The 19,916-nt window shown below is 41.3% G+C and overlaps 1 protein-coding gene across 1 annotated transcript in view; it reads left to right on the forward strand.

The window, feature by feature from the left end:
• Positions 1–342: 342 nt before the first annotated feature.
• Positions 343–19,916, forward strand: part of Atu (Another transcription unit) — a 53,497-nt gene continuing 33,923 nt past the window's right edge. The window contains 5 exon segments of the mRNA XM_080270816.1: positions 343–388; positions 6,384–6,488; positions 10,002–10,916; positions 12,646–12,706; positions 19,108–19,202. Coding sequence (XP_080126942.1) covers positions 343–388; positions 6,384–6,488; positions 10,002–10,916; positions 12,646–12,706; positions 19,108–19,202 — 1,222 coding nt within the window.

Genomic DNA, 19,916 nt, shown 5'->3' on the forward strand with positions numbered 1-19,916 from the left:
GATGGCTTAGCTTAGCTTAGCTTGTCGTTAGTAAGGTTATGTTACTTTTGTTAGGTTAGGTTAGGTGGCAATCAAGAGATCCCGTAGAGTTAGAAGGTAAATAAAATTGTCATAGTCATTTGCACAAAAAATGAGGCCTCAAAACACTCAAATGAACTAAAAAAAAAAAAAAAACTCATTTTGGAAGAAAAAACCACCAAAAAATAGGAAACGGCAATAAAGGAAATATTTTTGGAGTTAATCCAGAGAAACTACCACCTATATAAAACAAAACTGAATTAGGAGGACAAGCAACGTTACAACAAACTAACCGAAACCGAATTCAGTATTGCCGTAACAAACATGGTAGTCCTATATACACATCGTGGTTTTGGAGAAGATTCTGACGGTAATATTTTTTGATTTGTAGCCTTCAAGTTTGTTGGTACAACCTAAGGAAGGTCAGCAGGATGACTTGTGCAGTTGCTTATGACTTTGGACGTTGCTTATGTTTTATATAGTATATTTTTGAAGTTGTGAACTGGCCTTCCGAACTCCATTGCCATTCTTTAGTTGTTGATTTCCCGGTATCCTCGATCTGTGAGAACGAAGTCATTAGGTACCATAAATTATAGTTCAGTTTCTGTCGTAGGCCCTGTTTAGGAAAAATCTGGGAGCTGGATAAAAGAACCTAAGGTGAAAACTGAAGTTTCACTGGAGTTTTGGTGTTTTCTGCGGCAACGTACGGTATTAGCAATAATTTTTGAGGGAAAAGGTCAAATACATGGTCAGTTTTCAGAAATTGCCTTGTTTAAATAATAATGTGGTTGTAAGTCCTTTGCAATTTAGGTAAAATTACAGAAATACTCCCCATCCCCCCCGTTTTTTGTATTATTAATATAGAATTTATTTCATTGCTTGTACCGTACTCTGGGGGTTCTACCTTAATGATATGCAGCCTTTTTTTTTTTTTTTTTTCAATTGCATCATTCCAAGTTTTTTTTCCTTATACCACTACTGGCAATACCGGTATTTATATAGTTTATATACCAGTACCGGGTACCTTATTACTTCTGCCAACGAAGTTGGAGGAGGTTATGTATTCACGTATGTTTGTCAGCACAGTATCTCCAAAAGTTCATAATGAATTTCAATGGTCAATTTTTGGAAAACTACAATTCTCCATTTTGAAACCAAAAATATCTTTTCTTGCCAATTTTAGTGTGTTTCGAATGAATTTGACCTTCATTTTTGTTGGAAATCACTCGTTTGGGAGATAAGCCTACCCAAGCCTATCTCCAAAACTAGTGATTTCCGGCAAAAACGAACGTCAAGTTAATTCAAATCATACTAAAATTGACCAAAAAAGAAATTTTTGGTTTCGAAATTGAGGATATGGGTTGAACCGTAAACCCTAACTGGGAGGGCTTTGCCCCCCAGACCCTCCCATATTATTAACCTAACCTAACCTAACCTAATTTAACATTAACCAAACCCAGCTTAACCTTACCTTAAATATTGTCGGAGGAGGATGAGGTGGAAAGCTTTGGCTTAGTCCTTGGCGAGTCAAAGGAAGGCTAAAGTTTTGCAACCCGTAGAAGGAAGCTGTGGAGGAAGCTCTCACCCTTCTCGAATGAGTGGATAAAAAGGTAGCTACCAGGAGAGGTATTCGTGGAAGTATTCTCCCTGAATACCTGATCTGATGACCCAAGACTTGAGATCCTCCTACAGCCTTTCAGTATTCTGAGAGAGGCAACCAGTCTCCGGGTCTACAAAGGATGTCTTGTGGCACACCATCTTCTGTTCATGGTCAAGGGAGCTCAACTTCTGGTATGTCCTCTACTCGTCGCTTTGGATAAATGTCCCTGGTAGAATAAATTTCTGGCACAAAGGGATAAGCGTGTCAGCATCGTGCCTCAGATTTACAAGCGGCACGATAAACCTCCATCTACTTCCACACTCAGTCCTGCCAAAAACCCAAATCTGAGACAACTGTCTGCCACGTCTGAACTTTGACTTGCCAAAGCAGCTTTCGTCTATCTTGACGATTTTCCCTTGCCCACCAATGGGCGCTTGGTTGTTAAACCAAAAATCAGTCACTTCACTGCAATACGACCTCCAATTTACACTTGTTTCTGGACTTATGCCCAGGTTTCGCATAACAGTATCATGATTCCAGACTTTTAGAAGCCAGTGGTTTATGAACAATAGCACCTTCCAGGGGTCAAAATGGCAGTTTTCAAGAAAAGTTCCCAAATAATCTGATACACTAAACCCACATGCCCTCCGCTTCTTTAAATTTGTGTAACTCTTAAAATTCTTACAGTTCCACTGATGAAGGTCCTGTCTATAATGTAGGTCACTTGCACACTTCTTACACTTCGAGGAGGAAGGCAGAACACCGTGACTGCATAGGAAGTTCACACTTTCCTGAATATTCTTAAAAAAACGAGCGATGGCCTCGTATTAACTCACAGCACACCCACTACAAGATAACTGTATCGTAGAACAGAATAAAGCAAGGGATGTTTGAAATTTGAAAGTCTCCTAATGCTATCAATGTTTTGATTGGCTCTCCTTTTGGCTAATTTTAATTTCGTTGGCCATGACATCCGAGCATGCGCTGTAATGCAGTGACACCACACTTGGGAGCTGCTGTGGCTGCAAGAAACACCAACACGAGAGTTTGAAACAGAGGGGAGATCCAAGGTAATATTATATAGGATTTTTAGGTTAAATATACATTTCCAAAAACAAATGTTTAGTGGAATAGATTCAGAATAACATGGTCTACAATGTGGTTGTGTCTGATTTCCTGGATTGAGAAATGTAGTTTTCCAAAAATTGACCATTTCAATGAAATTTTGTGGAAGGATGGGCCATGGGTCAAGAAAGAATTGATTAAATTTTTGGGTGAATCTGGACCCTATATATCCCCACCATATAAGTTCCCAGTGAAGTTTTGTGGGTGGGTGGGTCATGGGCCAAGAAAGAATTGATTAAATTTGGGGGCAGATCCGGATGTGGCATTGGCAGAGGTAGCCATGTGTTCTTTGAGTGCTTTCTAGATTCTCCTTCTGGTATAGCGGTATTTTGGTTGCCACCTGTTACAGTATTTTAGTTTCGGTTAAACAAACCTAGTGCTGTTTTAGCCTCTTATACCTTGGACACCACCAAAAGAACAATAATATTAGCACACATTTCTACTGAAGTGCAGGGAAATAGGCTGGGAACCATCATATAACCCCAAAATACCAGTATCTTAAAAATAGAGAGTTTATGCACCTAATCCTGTGCCCTAGTGCGGTATTTAGTAGAACAGTATCCCATGACAGGAGTTCATTGTGCGAGTTTGGTGTTGTAACCCATATTCATGTACAGTACCCTCGTGTCCAACACTGGTGCTGTGTTGGACCAGAACCCGAATTGGACAAATAAAAGAACTTACCTGTATAGGAAAAAATAATATTGTCAGTAAGCCACGGAAAAGTGCTCCTAAAAATAAACCCCCAAATATTTTGATACTATGAATAATCTACTTACTATTAAGGTGAGTTTTGGTGTGCATGTTGGGAAGGACAGGTGTTTTCCAAGCTTGTAGGTAGTCCTACTGACCCCCTGGAGGAGGGTTGTTGGAGTCACTAGGTGGTAGTGGCTGCTTCTCCTCCTCAACCTCACTCATAAAGCCTTCAAAATCACCCACAGAAGCTTTATCGTCATCAGGGAAAGGTGCTGCTCCTGCTTGTTATTCAGCTTCCTCTGCCACACTTCTCTCGTCCTGACGACACTGAAAAAACTTAGTGATGAGTGACTGACTCCTTCGGTTGATATGCTTCCTGTGCAGATCAGCATAATCACACATTTCTCTATATTACTGAGCACCCCTTAAGGGATTATGGCGTCTGGCAATAGATAGATAGATAGATAGACTTCCTGACAACGAATTTCGTTTGGTTCCTTGTTGACTGCTTCTTTCAGGATCTCAGCAGCATATAGAATCTCAATGACATGCTGCATACTCATGGGAAGGTCCGGAGGTGGTGAGTTGGTGCCAGCAGCAGCCAGCCTTGTCTCCTGCTCTACCAGTGCCTCGTTGATTGTTGCGACTCGCCGCATTGCATTCTCCATTGCTGTCTCCTCTCTCCACTGCACTAAGGCTTTCACGTCCTCCTCAGCAACTCCTTCACACCCAGGAATCCTGCGAAGCCGAGATTTGATTCGATGGCATCACAAACACAGGCATTGGGGCCGAGCTCTGCGTGTTTTGATTGGTTGGTGTCAGTAGCACAGGCATTGGGTACCATGTTGGACTGAGTATCACCATGCAAGGAAAGAACACAGATTACTGCCACTTCTTGGGGTTGGTTCCTCATTAGCTGCGAGGCACCGTGTTACAATAAAAAATATCTATCTATCTATTGCCAGACGCCTCAATCCCGTACGGGGTGGCCACAAACATATCGCCTCCACGTCGCCCTGTCCGCCGCCATTTCACTGCCCTGCTCCCAACTCACACCCCCTTGTATGTTAATACCTGTACTGTATTTTTTCTGGTGACCTCGTTGGACCCAAAATGAATTGGACAAATGCGTGTTGGATGTGAGCCTACTGTAATAATTAGGTAGAAATGTAAAAGAATATTAGGTTAGGTTAGGTATCCAAATAATAAGAGGCCAAAACAGCACTAGGTTGTGTACCTGGAACTAAAATAACAGGTGGAACCAAAATACTGTACGCCGGGTTTTGGGTAGACATATAAGTTACAATAGTGCATGATGTTTTTTTTTCTTTTACCTTAACAAAATGGTGCAATTTGCATAAGCCAGTCAGATTGTACTATAGGATGCAATACCTGTATACTCTCTTATTTTCAGGTGATAGCTACAGATTTGGTTTTGTTGTTGTGTTTGTAGGTTATTGCTTGGTCTGTTTCAGTTTCACCTTGAATATTTGGTACCGGTATCTGTGTATTTTTCCAATGTTTTTTCATGTGTTCTGAATGACATTTAACTTTGTTGGAAATAATATCTTTTCAGTTTTTCATCTTCCTGTAGAAATTTTAGTTGAAATAATTAAAGTTAAAAAAAAAGAGTAAAACTACATTAGAGCTTGCATGAATAGAATTTACAGTAATACTTTCACAGTTAACTGTACTGTAACATAATTCTTGTTGTGATAGCAAGATTTAAAAAGTTGTGGAAATATATACTTTTGAATATACTGTGTCAAGTATACAACCTCATCAGTTTTACATGCAAACCTTGGAAATTGGCCACCGACCATGTCGGATTTTCAGGTTGATTCAGCTCCGAGGTCAGTCTTCCACTGATCATTCATCTCACTTAACCCAACCTGATAGCTACCAGTGTGACCTAACCTAACATACCACATCTTAAGCTAACCTAACATAATTTAACATAACAATTTAATCCTATGAAACTAAGTGGAACGATTTGAAGACGAATGAGTTTCAGGACTGAACTGACCTATTGCCTCTTGTAAGATGCTATCACCAACATCAGTAAAGCTTACTTGGTGCTCATTAGCAACATAAATGTAATTTCGGCAGAATTTTGGTGTCATAAATGAGGTATCCAATTATGAATGATAATCTGTGTCAAAAAAATTTTCATCATTTGTTAATGGAAGCCCTCCTGCAGTTTGTCCAAAGAGAATAAAGAAGGATTATTCAGCATAACCTAGCCAAACAACAGAACCTAATAAAGAACCTGGGCATTCTGCCAGTCCAAGCCATTTTTTTAACTCACCCAGATTAACCTATTAGCACACTGCTGAGGTGTGATTGGTTGAAATAATTATGAATCTCATTTTAGCCTAATGACGTAGTGTCATCATGCCTGAGAGTGTGTAAGAATGTTTTTTTTTATTTTTAAATAGCTACTCAACTTTGTTCATGCTAATAATAGATGTATTTGCTCTGCTTTGAGGAGATCCCTAGGACTAAATAAATTAAAACCTCACACCTTTATATTGTTGCCCTTCAAAAAATATTTTCTTTATGGCTTACCCTGTGGTAGACATGTGGATAGATTGATACTATAGTGCTGTTTTGTGTTGTGCCTAGTATTAGCCACCATTGATTGTGGCAAGCAGCAAAATACATACAGTACTGTCACTGGCTGGTGCTTGCAGTTTTAAGCTTTCTAAAAGTATATACTGTACATGTAATTGAACATTCCATGTTTAAGGGTTTTTAAACTTTTTTGTCAGAAGTACTAATTTCATCCCTGCATACACTTAAATTGTAGATTATATAGTACCCAGTGTCATTGTGTGATAGAATAGTTACAGAAAGTAGAGTAGCTGTGGTCTTGATGTTACAGGTGCCTTCATAATCATTTAAGACTTGCTCTGCACTGAGTTGCTTGACTGTTGTGTTGCAGATGATGGTTCATCCAACAATTCTGACTCGGATAGTAGCTCTGGGTCAAGCAGCAGCAGTAGCAGCAGCAGAGCCAGCAGTAGGGCTGGCAGTAGGTCCCCATCAGGTACAGTAGCCATTTGTGCTGTTTTCAGTTCTTGGGAGAACAGTTTAATGGGTAATGTATTGTTATAACACCTGTTTATTAGTTGCTGTGTATATATTATTTAACATTAAAAACTCTGTTCAGTAGCATGTAATTTTCCCTTGGACATGATACTGATTTTTAATTCTTTGTAGAGAATGAATGGACTTTGTATTTTGGATGTAGATACACCATAGTTTTGACAGTCATCATGCACTCACGATGTAGTGCTGCTTCTTCCTTCACCTTAATCATTTTTTCTGTGTCTGCCCTCTCTCTTTGTATTTCTCGTGTCTCTCCTGTCACTTTTTATTACTCCTCTCCTTTTCAGGTGGATTTACATTGAGTGACAAGCCAAATTATTTACTGTAAGCCAGGAAATCATTTACATTCCTGAGTGGTAACCATATAACCAACCCTTATGTGTTCCCTGTGTGTCAGCAAGTGGGTTGGCGGAGGGTTAGTGCCCCTCCCTGTAAAATAACTAACTCAGAGACAAATGACCACCCCTTACAGGATTATGGTGTCTGGCTATAGGTGGATAAGTAGTGAATAGTATGTTAAATGGAGTAATATATTACTGTATTACTGGTTTACTCGGTTGTCTGTTAATCTAGCTGAGGGGTACCATGCAATAGGATCCTGTGTACATAGAGACACAGTTTCCCATTGTAAAATTTGATCTGTCTACCAGCCCCCAGTCCTGGCCCCCAGTTGCATAAAGATTTCGTTATGAAGGGTTAGCGCCCCTCCCCATCAAACAACAAACTCAGAGACAAACGACCACTTCCTAAGGGATTAAGGTGTCTGGCCATAGGTAGATAGTAAATAATCTGTTAAATGGAGTAATGTATCATTGTATTACTGGTTAACTTGATTGTGTTTTAACCTGGCCTAGGGGTACTGTGCAGTAGGGTCCTGTGTACATAGGAACACAGTTTCCCATTGTAAATGTTGATCTGTCTACCAGCCCCCAATCCTAGTCCCCAGTTGCATAAAGGCCTCGCTGTGATCCCCAACTAGAGTACAGATATGGTTCTTATGGGCATAGGCTATACTATATACTTAATATATATACTATCTATCTATTGCCAGATGCCTCAATCCCGTTTGGGGTGGCCAAAAACAAATCGCCTCCAAATCGCCCTGTCCCCTGCCATTTCACTGCCCTGCTCCCAATTCACACCCCCCTCTCTCATATACCTCTCCACCCCATCGCTCCATCTCATCCTCGGCCTCCCCCTCCCTCTTCCCCCCTCCACCTCACTCACATCACACCCCCCTCTCTCATATACCTCTCCACCCCATCGCTCCATCTCATCCTCGGCCTCCCCCTCCCTCTTCCCCCCTCCACCTCACTCACATACACTCTCTTCGTCAGTCTTTCACCCTCCATCCTCTCCACATGGCCAAACCATATACTGTGTATATATATATATATATATATATATATATATATATATATATATACACACACACACACACACACACACACACACACACACACACACACACACAGAGTAAAACCTCGATAAGTCAACCCTGCAGAAGGCAGAATTTCCGGTAGGTCGAACTCTGACTGAGGTGTGACTTAATGTTTATTCAAAGGGTTACATTTAGTTTATTATATTCCAAGTGTTACATTTTAGTTTAATTGATTGTAAAGCGAAGTAAATAAGTGCTGAACTTTATGTAGTTGACTGTTGCACCCTCCACCCATGCAACTTCCTATCCGATCCTAGCCTATGACTTGCACTGAATTGTTTTTATTGTTTATTGTTATTGCTTTATAAATGCTTCTTTAGTTTAGTGTTAATAAACTAGGAATCACATTTAATTTGCAGCTATTGGGGGGGTGTAATATATATTTTTTTGCAGTTATTTCCGGTTAGGTAGAAAATTCAGTTAGTTGAACTACCCTAGAGCCTCATGTAGTTTGACTTATGAAGGGTTTTATATATATATATATATATATATATATATATATATATATATATATATATATGTGTGTGTGTGTGTAGAATATATACATGTACAGTATAGGGTAAAACGGGATAAGTTCGCCAGTGGGTACCGGTAATTTCTCTGTGATGCCAATAATTCCAAATGAAAGGCCCGTAGCTCCCAGATTATTGCATGCATTTGGCTTCTGTTGGGCTTAGGTTTTAGAGGAATGCCGACCTAACAAACTTATGTGAAGTTTTGATCCATTGTACAAAAGAAATGGCATTGGAGAAATGAAATTGTTTACCGAAAATTTTCAGCAATTATTGCATCAATAAAAACTGTAAAAAATCATTCTATTTTCCCATTATTTACATGTTTCAGATCAAAAGTGGTTCAGAACTGTTTGCATTGTTCACTCACACACACACACATGCATGCACGCACGCACACAACAAAACGGTACCCTGCTATACACTTGTGCCATGGGAGTACCCCTGACCAACTCACCAACCATGAAACAATCAGTGAAACAGTGGTGGATGCCATTGACGAAAAGTTTGCCCAATACATGGCATAGGCCTTACTGTATGGGAACCTAGGTTACCTAAGCCTATAGTCGCGGCGCATGAGTCTGAGGTTCTCATTATCGTACCCTGGCAACCTACCATTCAAAAGTGTGTCCGATTTCGTATCATATTATACATGAATTATATTATTATGCACGAATATACTGTACACGAATATTATTTTACACGAACGTATTATACATGAATCGCATGCATCTAATATTATACACAAAATCAGATGCACCTTTGAATGGTAGGTTGCCAGGGCACGATAATAACAACCTCCGAGTTGCGCGCCGTGACTATAGTTATAATCAGTTGTGTATGATTATGTAGTGTGGTATTATAACAATAAAAACAATAAATGTTATAACAATACTGTAAGATAAACAACTGGGCTGTGGTGAAATTACCCCGTCAGGCAGGATAATTTTGCCATGAGACCTTTTTTTTTTTTTTCTCCCCCCCAAAAATCTGGCTTGGGCTTTTTTTTTTTTTTTTTTTTGAAAAAAACAATTATAGGTATCTTTAGCAGAAAGACTGAATGCAATAAAAAGTACAGTATTCCAAGTGTGGCAGTTTGTATCTAGCAAAATCCCCTGATCTCAGTGAAATTACCCCGTTTTTGTTTTTATTTTTGTTTTTGAAGGCTCCAGCATGCTTGCATACGTTGGGCTTGGTCACCTAATGGCAGCTGTCCATACTGCTCGATCTCTGGCAGCTTCCCTGTTTAATCCCTTAACCCTACGGTCACACTCAGTGACCTGAGGTCACACTCATTGTGGGTTGTACCCTATACAGTATACACTGTATATATAAAATGAGTATGTATGTATGTATTAGAAAAATGTATTAGTTATTTATGTGTCATCCAGACTTTTTGTTTCCCACCTAATGATGAGGTGAGTTTTACATATACTGTATATACTTTATGCAGTGCCAGTATGTAGCACAGTATTTGCTAACAGTAAGCAACTTCCAGGGAACCGCTCTGCATCCCCCAGCAGTAATCGGAGTGGGTCAAGAGGTGGAAGCCAGACCCCTGACAGGAGCCAGGCCAGTGTGACTTCTCCAGGCAGTCCCATTAGCAGAGGCAGTGTCACCCCTAGGAACAAGATGAATACCTCACCTCCTGGCAGCCCGCAGAGTTTACCACGGCAAGGTAGCAGGTCTCCAGCAGGCAGTCAGCGTAGCAGGAGTCGCTCTCCTGTGGATAGGAGAAGTAGGTCAGGCACTCCACAGAGGAGCCAGTCTGGTACTCCACGAAGGAGCAGGTCAGGCACCCCTCCAAGAAGCAGGTCAGGCACACCACAGAGGAGTAGATCAGGCACACCACACAGGAGCCGATCAGGCACCCCTGCTAGCAGCCTCACTCCAGCAGGTTCACGAGGGGACAGTCGCTCCCCTGCTAGGTCCAAAGTTAGGAGTACTACACCAGTGGACACCAGGAGCCAGAGTCAGTCACCTGCTAGATCAAGGAAGGGCAGCCATTCACCCCCAAGATCTAGATCTGGCAGTAGATCACCTCCAAGATCAAGGAGTGTCAGTCGGACACCAGGAAGGTCCAGAACTGGTAGCAGATCTCCTGGCTCACATTCTAGAGGCACAAAGTCACCAGGATCAAAGGCAGCTAGTCAGAGTCCTGCTGCGTCACGTGGTGGTAGTAGGAGCCCTGTTGGTTCTCGTGGTGGCAGCAGAAGTCCTGTGGCGTCTCAGAAGAGTGGTTCCCCTGCTGTGTCTCGTGGTGGCAGCAGGAGTCCTGTTATGTCCCATGGTGGCAGCAAGTCACCAGCCAGTATCAGAAACAAGAGGTCACCGACTGGTAGCAGGAAGTCCAGGTCACCATCGAGATCTAGATCACGATCACCAATACGCAGTGATTCTGAGGCAAAGAAAGGTACCATGAATTTAGCTGTAGCTAACTGTAATGTGTAGACCTTTTACAGTGACGTCACAGAAATCATGTGGTTTTGCTTACGACTCCATATTGGACGGCAATCTCCTCGCAGTAATGGCTGTCCAGACGAAGCTGTCAGAGATTGAACTGTCTGATATATGCAGAAATCTGGATCAGTGCCACCAAGATCTGTACAGGAACAAGATAAAGTGTTTGAGGCTGGACGCCTACACCATATCTAGGGAGAAATTCATCCGTTTCAAGTACCATACGGGAGACTGAAACCAGATCTCAGATATGGTATTCTCTATCACTATTTGGTGAACACCCTGTGAAAGTTCACCGGGGAATCCCTCAAGGTAAATATGTGTAAAATATCTAGCTGAAATTGACATACAATACATGTAAATCGTCTGGGTAATCAGTAAATTATTGACGTGGGGCCAAGGGGGGAGGGATTGTATGCAGTGACTGGGAATCGAGTAGGTAGTTGATGAATGAATGGAGGGTGGGGGCGTGGGAGTGGGGGAAGGAGGTGGAGGGAGGGTGGGGGGTTTGAATGGAAGTGGGGGGTGGGATTAGGATTGGTTTGGGGGGTGGGGATATGGGGGGTGTGGGGGAGGGTTGGGGATGGGTGGTAAGGGGTGGGATTGGTAGTGGGTGGAGGGGAAGGGGGTTGGGTGGTGATGGGGGGTATTGTGGGGGGCCTGTGGAGGGGAGTTGGGGGGCATGGGGTGTGTGGGGTTGGGGGTTCAAAAGTGGGGGGTAGGGGGTTGTTGGGGGGTGGGAGTGAGGAGTGGTGGAGGATGGTGGTGGGGTGGGGGGGGTCGGTGTGGCAGTGGGGGAGGTCAGGTGGCAGTGGGAGGGTGGTGGGGGTGTGTAGGTGGGGTGGGGGTGGGGGTGAGGTGGTTGGGTGGCAGTGGGGGGGATGGGGTGGGGTTGGAGGGGGTGGGGGGGTGGCTTACCTGATATGAAATGCCCACTAGAGTCGGGTGTAGGCCGTCGGCTGCCAGTTCTCCCTCTGCACAGCAGCTATCCACTTCTGTTGCCTTTCCTCATTGGCTGGAAACTGGCAGAAGATTATCCCACTTCCACTTTTCTGCCATGTCTTACAGCCGAAGGCACAACGGTGGAATACCATTGTGGAATCTGCAATTCTCTCTCCCTAGATGTCCAACAATTTGCCGTCCAGTATGTTGTCATAAAGAAAAGTCACATGACCTGTGACGTCACATGGAAAAGATCTTTTGATTTTGTGTAATTCATGAAATGAAAACAAAGTAGTTCTTAACATATTATCCTTAGGATGAGGCATTTCACAAATTTATTTTAGAGTGTAGGGACTTTCTAACCTGGTGCAGTTAGCCGTTTTGTAAAATCATAATATGACCTTGCCGTAATGTCAACAGATATACCAAGTTTGTTTGACCAGTGCCAACTTCATGTTCAGAATCAGTTTATGAACTAGATCATATAGCCTACAGAGTGTGATATGGATGTTACAGATAAGAAATGAATTTGCATAATGCACATGAGTATAATCATTTGTTGTGCCAAAGACAGTAGCCACAGTATGAGAAAAATGTGTACGGTATTTTAAAGTATGAAAAATTTCAGTTTAGGATTGCTTTATTGGTGATACTACACTGTAACTAGTTTCAAAATGAGAATACTTTGAAATGACTTTTTGTTGTGTTATTGAAGATTTCTTTAATGATACTTTGTGCAGGGGGGAGTGATGCTGAGAAGACTAAAGGCTCAGATGATGATAGTGATGTTGAAATTGGAAGGTAAGGCTGAAAATTATTTCTTCATGGTTTGTTTTTGGTGTACATTGCCTGTTATATTTTATCTTTTTGATTACTGATTATTCTTATATTTTGTCCTACATTGACTCTTATACCATCAGGTATTGACAGCATGCAAACTTTATTCTCCATTTGGACATTTGATTACTCTTTTTTCATATTTCATTAGCATCATCCCCACTCACTGCACACACATGCCACACTAATACATACACATCAACAGTGTAGGGAAGCTGTTGGATGACCCTAGAAAGGCAGTTGCTTGTCTGTGGTTGAACAGTGTAGGGAAGCTCTGGGATGACCCCAGAAGGGGAGTTACTTATCTGATATTGATGGGTCTGCTCGGTCAGACAGACTAGGGATTAAGGAACATCGGATCACCAGTTTCGCACATTTATGGGATGAGAAGATACCAACCACAGCCCATTAGACTCACTGGAGATATGAATCACAACAGTTTCTTATAGAGCCTTGCTTAGAATCTCTTCACCCATGTCAGTGTTGCAAATTGGGTTAGTATGATGATGATGATGATAATAATGATGCAAGGTTATAATAAGTTACAGCCAGTCCCACATTAACCCTTTTGTGATGAAGGGAATAGGAGACCATCCTACTTCCCTGCCAGCTGGGTATTTATGTATGCAGTGTATAATAGACACCATGTTATTGTGAATATTGTGACTATAATGTAGAAGGAAGTCCATAGATAATGAAGTTACTGTGTCGTAAGACTTTGTAGTTACTTGTAGAGAAGTGTATTTTAGACTTGTGGTCGAGCGGCTTTTATATCTTGTAGTAGTTTCCCCACCAGATGTCATGTAGTGACGGGAGAGGTAAAGAATAGTATGGGACTATTTTTATTTGTCTTGGAAATATTAAACAGGTATAATAGTATAAGTCCTGGGTAGCTACCTCCCTGTCTCGCTATCTCTCTCTCTCTCTCTGTTCTAAGGCTAATCTCCGTCTCGACCTCTCTCTAGGGTCGCTTGTCTCCTTCTCAACTCTCTTTCCTAAAATCTGGTATAGCAGGGGTGTGTCACATGTGTTCCTCGTGGGTGTTTGTTCACGAGAGGACTGCTGACAGCTAACTGCATCATCTCCTTACTGGCCGCTGTCGTCAGCTTTCCTCAGTGTAAGCATGTTTAGCATTGCTCGATTCTCGCAGACACAACACCTTCTCATCATTTGACTTCCTGCTTCTATCTGTCTCTCTATCTATCTATTTATCTATCCATCTAGTATGATTTGCAATTATAATATGGAGACCTACCACAACTGATGCTTGAGCTAATACATTATGGCAATAGGTAATCATCTATTTCACTAGCCACCCCTCTGATATCACATTTAAACACACTTCAACATTATTAAAAACAAGAAATCATCATCATCATCATCACCGGGACCTCCTTTCCTACCCTAGGGCAGGGTGAGGAGTAGCAGTGTCCAGATAGCCCAGATTTGCCCAGTCCAATGGACCACTCTTCCATTCACTCATCATTGAAGCCCATGGAATCATGGCTCTATCGGATATGCCAAAAACATTCACCACGTTCAATAGCTTCACATAAACGTATCTGATAGAGTCAATCCGAATGCTGCCACATTAAAAAGGGTGCCAATCCCTGGTCATGCACTTCTCCGCACAAAATTTATCCAGCCAGTTTGATCCCTTGTCAGTCCCTTAGCCACACCAACTTCCATACCTCTCTTCCTCACACACTTATCCACCATATCCCTCCACCTTCTTCTAGCTCGCCTCCTCTCTCCATCAGATTCACTTAGATATGCCTTTTTCACCACTCTATTGTCATCCATTCTCTCCACATATCCAAACCATCTCAGTACACACTCTTTGAATCTGGTGTCCACAGACTTCCTCACTTCGCCTCTTTCACGAATCACATTATTCTGTATTGTATCCACTCTCTGCACCCCACACACATTTCTTAGCAGTTCCATTTCCACTGCTCTTACTCTTGACTTTTCATTTTCATGCCACACCATAATCTCACATTTATATGTTATATTTGGCACTAACACCCCTTTATGTAAGCCTTGCACAGCTGGACCACTCAAGCCTCTGTTTTTTATCAAGGCGTTCATAGCACCAGCCGCATTCCTTCCCTGTGTCACTCTATTCTCCACTTCTTTTGCATATTTTTTTCTCTTTTCTGTCACTGTACCCAGGTATTTGAACTCTCTCACCAATTCCAGTCTCTCTCTGTTCACTGTAACATCACACTGGGAGTCACCATCTCTCTAAATAACCATCACTTTACCCTTTTCTACATTTACTCTCAAGGCTGTACGCTCACAAACATCAGCAAAACTCTGCACTAGTCTACCAAGCTCTTGTCCAGTATTTGCAACTAGCACTGCATCATCAGCATACGACAAATTTGAGATATTCCATCCGTTACCATTGATTACCAATGCCATCCCTCTCTCCATTACTCATGTTTTTACTTCTCTCATCACCCCATCCATATATATACCGGTAAATATATATATATATATATATATATATATATATATATATATATTGAACAACCATGGGGACATCACACAGCCTTGTTGCACACCCACATTGATTGTGAACTATTCACTTCGATGCCCATTTGCCCTCACACATGCCTCACCACCATCATAAAAACTCTTGATGGCACCTAGCAGCTTACCATCTTCACCGTACGTGTGCAAAACCTTCCACAATCGTTTTCTTTTTACTTTGTTGTATGCCTTTTCACAATCCATAAATGCCATAAACACAGAGCCCATCTTACTGTCTTTCTGCAAATATTTGATCTACACATCCTCTACCACTCTTAAAGTCATCCTGTTTGTCACTCACTAGGACTTCAGACATCTGTCTTACTTTCTCTATAATAATTCTTCCACATACCTTCCCTGCAACACTCAGTAGCCTTATGCGATGATATTTCTTGCAGTCATTTCGCTTACCTTTATTTTTGTACAGGGGTACAATCACTGCCTTTTTCTACTCTACTGGCACAATTTCAATCATCCATGCCTTCTTACATATCTCCAACAAGCACTTCATTCTGCTCTCTCCACTTCACTTAATCCACACTTACAAAATTGTCCCATCAACAACTCATGAAGTTCTACTAAACAATGATGGAACCATCCACATCTGGAAGGAAGAAGCAAGCAGTCTATTAAATTACAGTCAGGTCTTGTTATATGATTGTTCATATATGTGATAAATCAGTAGAATGATGAACTATTTGTTTTACCCAGTTTTGCGATAATGATATAGAAATTCGTTATTACGATAATTGTGGTGACCACATATGACAATCCTGTGCATACACAGTGCTGCCTTTGCAAGCAGTCAGTCTGATGTTTGAGCCAAGATGGTCATCCAATGTTGGTATTCACTATGATCGTTTCCCTTTTTTTCCATTTTGTGCATGCAAGACCATTGAAACACCATTACTAATGGCCACCCATTGTTGGTATTCACTATGATCGTTTCCCCTTTTTCCATTTTGTGCATGCAAGACCATTGAAACACCATTACTATTGCAAAATAAATGAAGGTTTATATCCAAGGGATGGTTGGGGTTGATTGCTCATGTAATGCTACTCAGGGATGAGTGAGGCTGGTCACTCTCATCTTAACCCATCATGTCCCGAGGTATTTTCGAAATTTTTTTTTTTGGCTAAAACCTCCGCTTTTGGTGAGAAACATCGAAAATTCATAGAGAAATCGCTCACCTGAGGTTTAAAACACTCGATCCAGGTAGCAGTACCTCCTTACCTTACTGGGTTTTCTAGCAGGCTGGCACCAAAGAAAATGAGTTCTGTGGGAGGGTAACTATTTCACACCACTCATAAACGGTATTTATTTATTTACTTGGTACGAATTTATATGTAGTACGAGAGTATATTGGTTTTCAAACAGTAATATTGGCATTATAAGCATTGTTTCACTCACTAACTCATCACCATACCTGACATTTTTTTGCCACATTACCTGATCATCATTTCAGACTGTTTCTTCCTCTAATGCTATGTAAACTTTGTCCTCCACATTGTCATCGATTGGGGAATCACTCTGGCCCTGAATGTCTTTATTGACCAGGTCACTGGTAACAGGTGAATTGCCGAGACAATGGCGTGCGGTGGGGGGGGAGGTTATGCAGTGTAAGGCATTGTCCCTGCTTGGCATCTTGTAGAGGAATAGAGGAAGGTGTCCCGTGTATACATACGAAAAATCACGCGCGAAAATTGAAAACTGTGCAAATTATGAACCTTGCAATTGCGCAACGTACCAGTACGTCGTCGGGACTGACAAATGCAAAATGTTGCAACATACCCGTACGTCGACGGGACGCCTCGGGTTAAATGTCGAGACCAACTGCCTAACCCCGGGCTCCTACGCTCCTCATGGGGCAACGTAGAATTGGATAATGGATGGATGAATGGATAACATTTTGTGTGTGAAATACCTGTACCAAAACCTGAGACATGGAAATCATGTTTGGCAAGGATGCTATCCATAGTGGAAAGTGTGGTGCTACTGAGGGTGCCAAGGGGAAGCCTAAAAGTTTTTCTTTTTTTTCCCCTCCCAATCCCCACTGAACCCATGTTCCATTGACTTCACTCTATGATATATCGTTATTCAGTGGGTTTTCACATGATATAATCTCTCTGTACAGCGACCCGTGACTGTATTATACATCAATCAGCCACAACAACACAAATTGTCAGAACAGACCCATTACAAAAAAGATAAGAAAAATCAAAGGAAACACACAAACACCACCTCCATCCACCTGTCATCAAGTACAGCAAATCATCAAAACTACAAGAAGCTTCAAAACAGTGGGTCCTAATCATTTTTCAAGTATCCACATAAAATATCTTAGTCCTGTAAAAATAATTGCCCTTATTGAAAACTTCAACTTTTCCAGCAGTAAATGCCCCAGCTGAAATTTCAGTTTCTGGACTCACAGCCTGATCCTTAATATCTGTAGGAAAGCAGCCATTATCCCTATACTCAAACCAAAAAAAGCTCCCAATGATGCCACATCATACAGACCAATGTCCCCACTTTGTATACCGTTGAAAATCATGGATAGGTTAATCTTAAATTGTAAAGAACACAACTTCCACACCCTTCTGACTCCCAACATGGATTCAGACCTAAACACTCAGCCACCATCCACTTCTCCCAGTTAGCTCACTCATACTTGATGACTTGATTAAGAAACAGTTGCCTTAGAGAACCACCCTGGCAGCTATAGACATAAACAAAGCTTTTGACGTAGTACCAAAACACATCATAATCAATATTTTTATCATAAATATGGGAAAAAATAAAAGTGGGGGGCCACCTGTCAGGCAGAAATCCCAGGTACTTTACCAAAGCCAAAATTCTAAATTTAGAATACTATTCATTACTGGTACACAGGGCTCATTTCTTTCACTCTCTTTCTTTAACTTTTTCCACTATGACCTACCAGCCCTTCTCCCTTTGGCAACAGTACACTCTCATACTGATGACTAGGCAGTAGCATCTGTTCACTCCAAAACTCAGCAAACAGCAGCCCATCTCCACCTACACTTATGCTTACTGGAAATTTGGTTCCAACAAAAAAGAATAACTGCCTCACCACCCAGATCAGCCATTACTTTCACCACTTCAGTCAGACACAGATCTCAAACACATCCTTAAGTTTCCCAACTTAACCAACCACTCCTGCTGGAAAAGCATCCCAAAATTCTTGGACCTACTTTGGCCACAAACATGACTATTTCTCATTATACGAGTAACATTATTGTAAAGTCATTATGCAAACTCACTGCCTTGGAGACACTAACAGGCACCACCTTTGGTCAACAGAAAGAATCTCTGAAAGCTCTCTACAGTATTAGCAAATCATTAAAACAATCATGAACTGGGCTAATGGAGTCCAACCTTGACAAAAACAAATGAGGATCAGCTTAAAAATAATAACAGGATTCACCAAGACCACAAATAGAGAATCTTTGCATCAAGAGACAAAAATACTCCAGTTGAAGATCATATGAATCTGCGAGGCACACTGTTTATTGTTTCCATACCACAGCATGCTTACTTACCTCATGCCCTACACTGGCACAACACAGACAATCTCTCATCATAACCTCAATAAAAGACCTCTAGGAGTGACCACTTGAAGTGATTGGCTTCCTGTAGTCCATGACTGTTCTCTGTCAGATGAACCTGGGGTTGCAACAAAAACAGTGTCCTAGTAATTTACAGTATACTGTACTGGCTTTTCTAGTTTGACAGAAATATATATAAATTGTTATTAGCATGAATGTAAATACAGTATTTATGCAAAGCATTGAATTGTGTTTCCCAGGAAGCGTCAGAGAGCCGTGATGAGTGATGAAGAATCTGATGAAGAGCATGCCAAACGAGCCAGATCTGAGGGAGGCAGATCAGAAGATGAAGATGGTAAGCAGATGATTGATATTTTTTGTATGAAAGATCAGAGTTAAACTCTTGACAGAATTTCTAACTAGCATACTAACCAACTTGACAGTCTTGAGCTATAACAGAATGTAATCACCCTATTCTTCCACCGAGCCTATCCGAGTTCAGATGCTTGATACTGCCCCTGTATTATAGTTTCCACTTTTTTTTTTTTTTTTTTTTTCACATTTACCTGTTAGGTTCTTCCCTGAGTGCTGTAGCTAAACTGATATATTGCTGATTGTAGCATTTTTGTTGATATTGAACCAAATCCAGTATTTCCCCTCATCACAGGCAAATTGGCTGTGAAACAGTGCTAATATACAGTTTATTCAGAATGTTTATAAATGTTTAACCTGTCTGTGTGCTAATGCTGATTATATGCACAGTCATGTAGCTTAAATGAATTACCAGCCTTGCTGCATACCACACCCCATAAGAGTGTGTGTTTGACATTGTTTCTTTGCCAAAGGCGACAACACACTTGCTAGGTAGCAAGGGACCAGTCGCTGAGAACAACTGTCTATTGTTGTTTGAATTTTAAACTGCTTACAAATCTATTAAATATATCACTTTTCAGAACATTTAATAAGATGTACAAGGATAGATTTAATTAAAAATAGGTTAAACATAGGTAGCTAATAGAGTATGGATGCATGCATGAATTACACTAGACCCTTCCTATCACAGGCTAAT

Source organism: Coenobita brevimanus, chromosome 43, assembly GCF_032717465.1.
Source record: "Coenobita brevimanus isolate Jiangsu-jjx chromosome 43, ASM3271746v2, whole genome shotgun sequence".
In the NCBI taxonomy this organism is placed as follows: domain Eukaryota; kingdom Metazoa; phylum Arthropoda; class Malacostraca; order Decapoda; family Coenobitidae; genus Coenobita; species Coenobita brevimanus.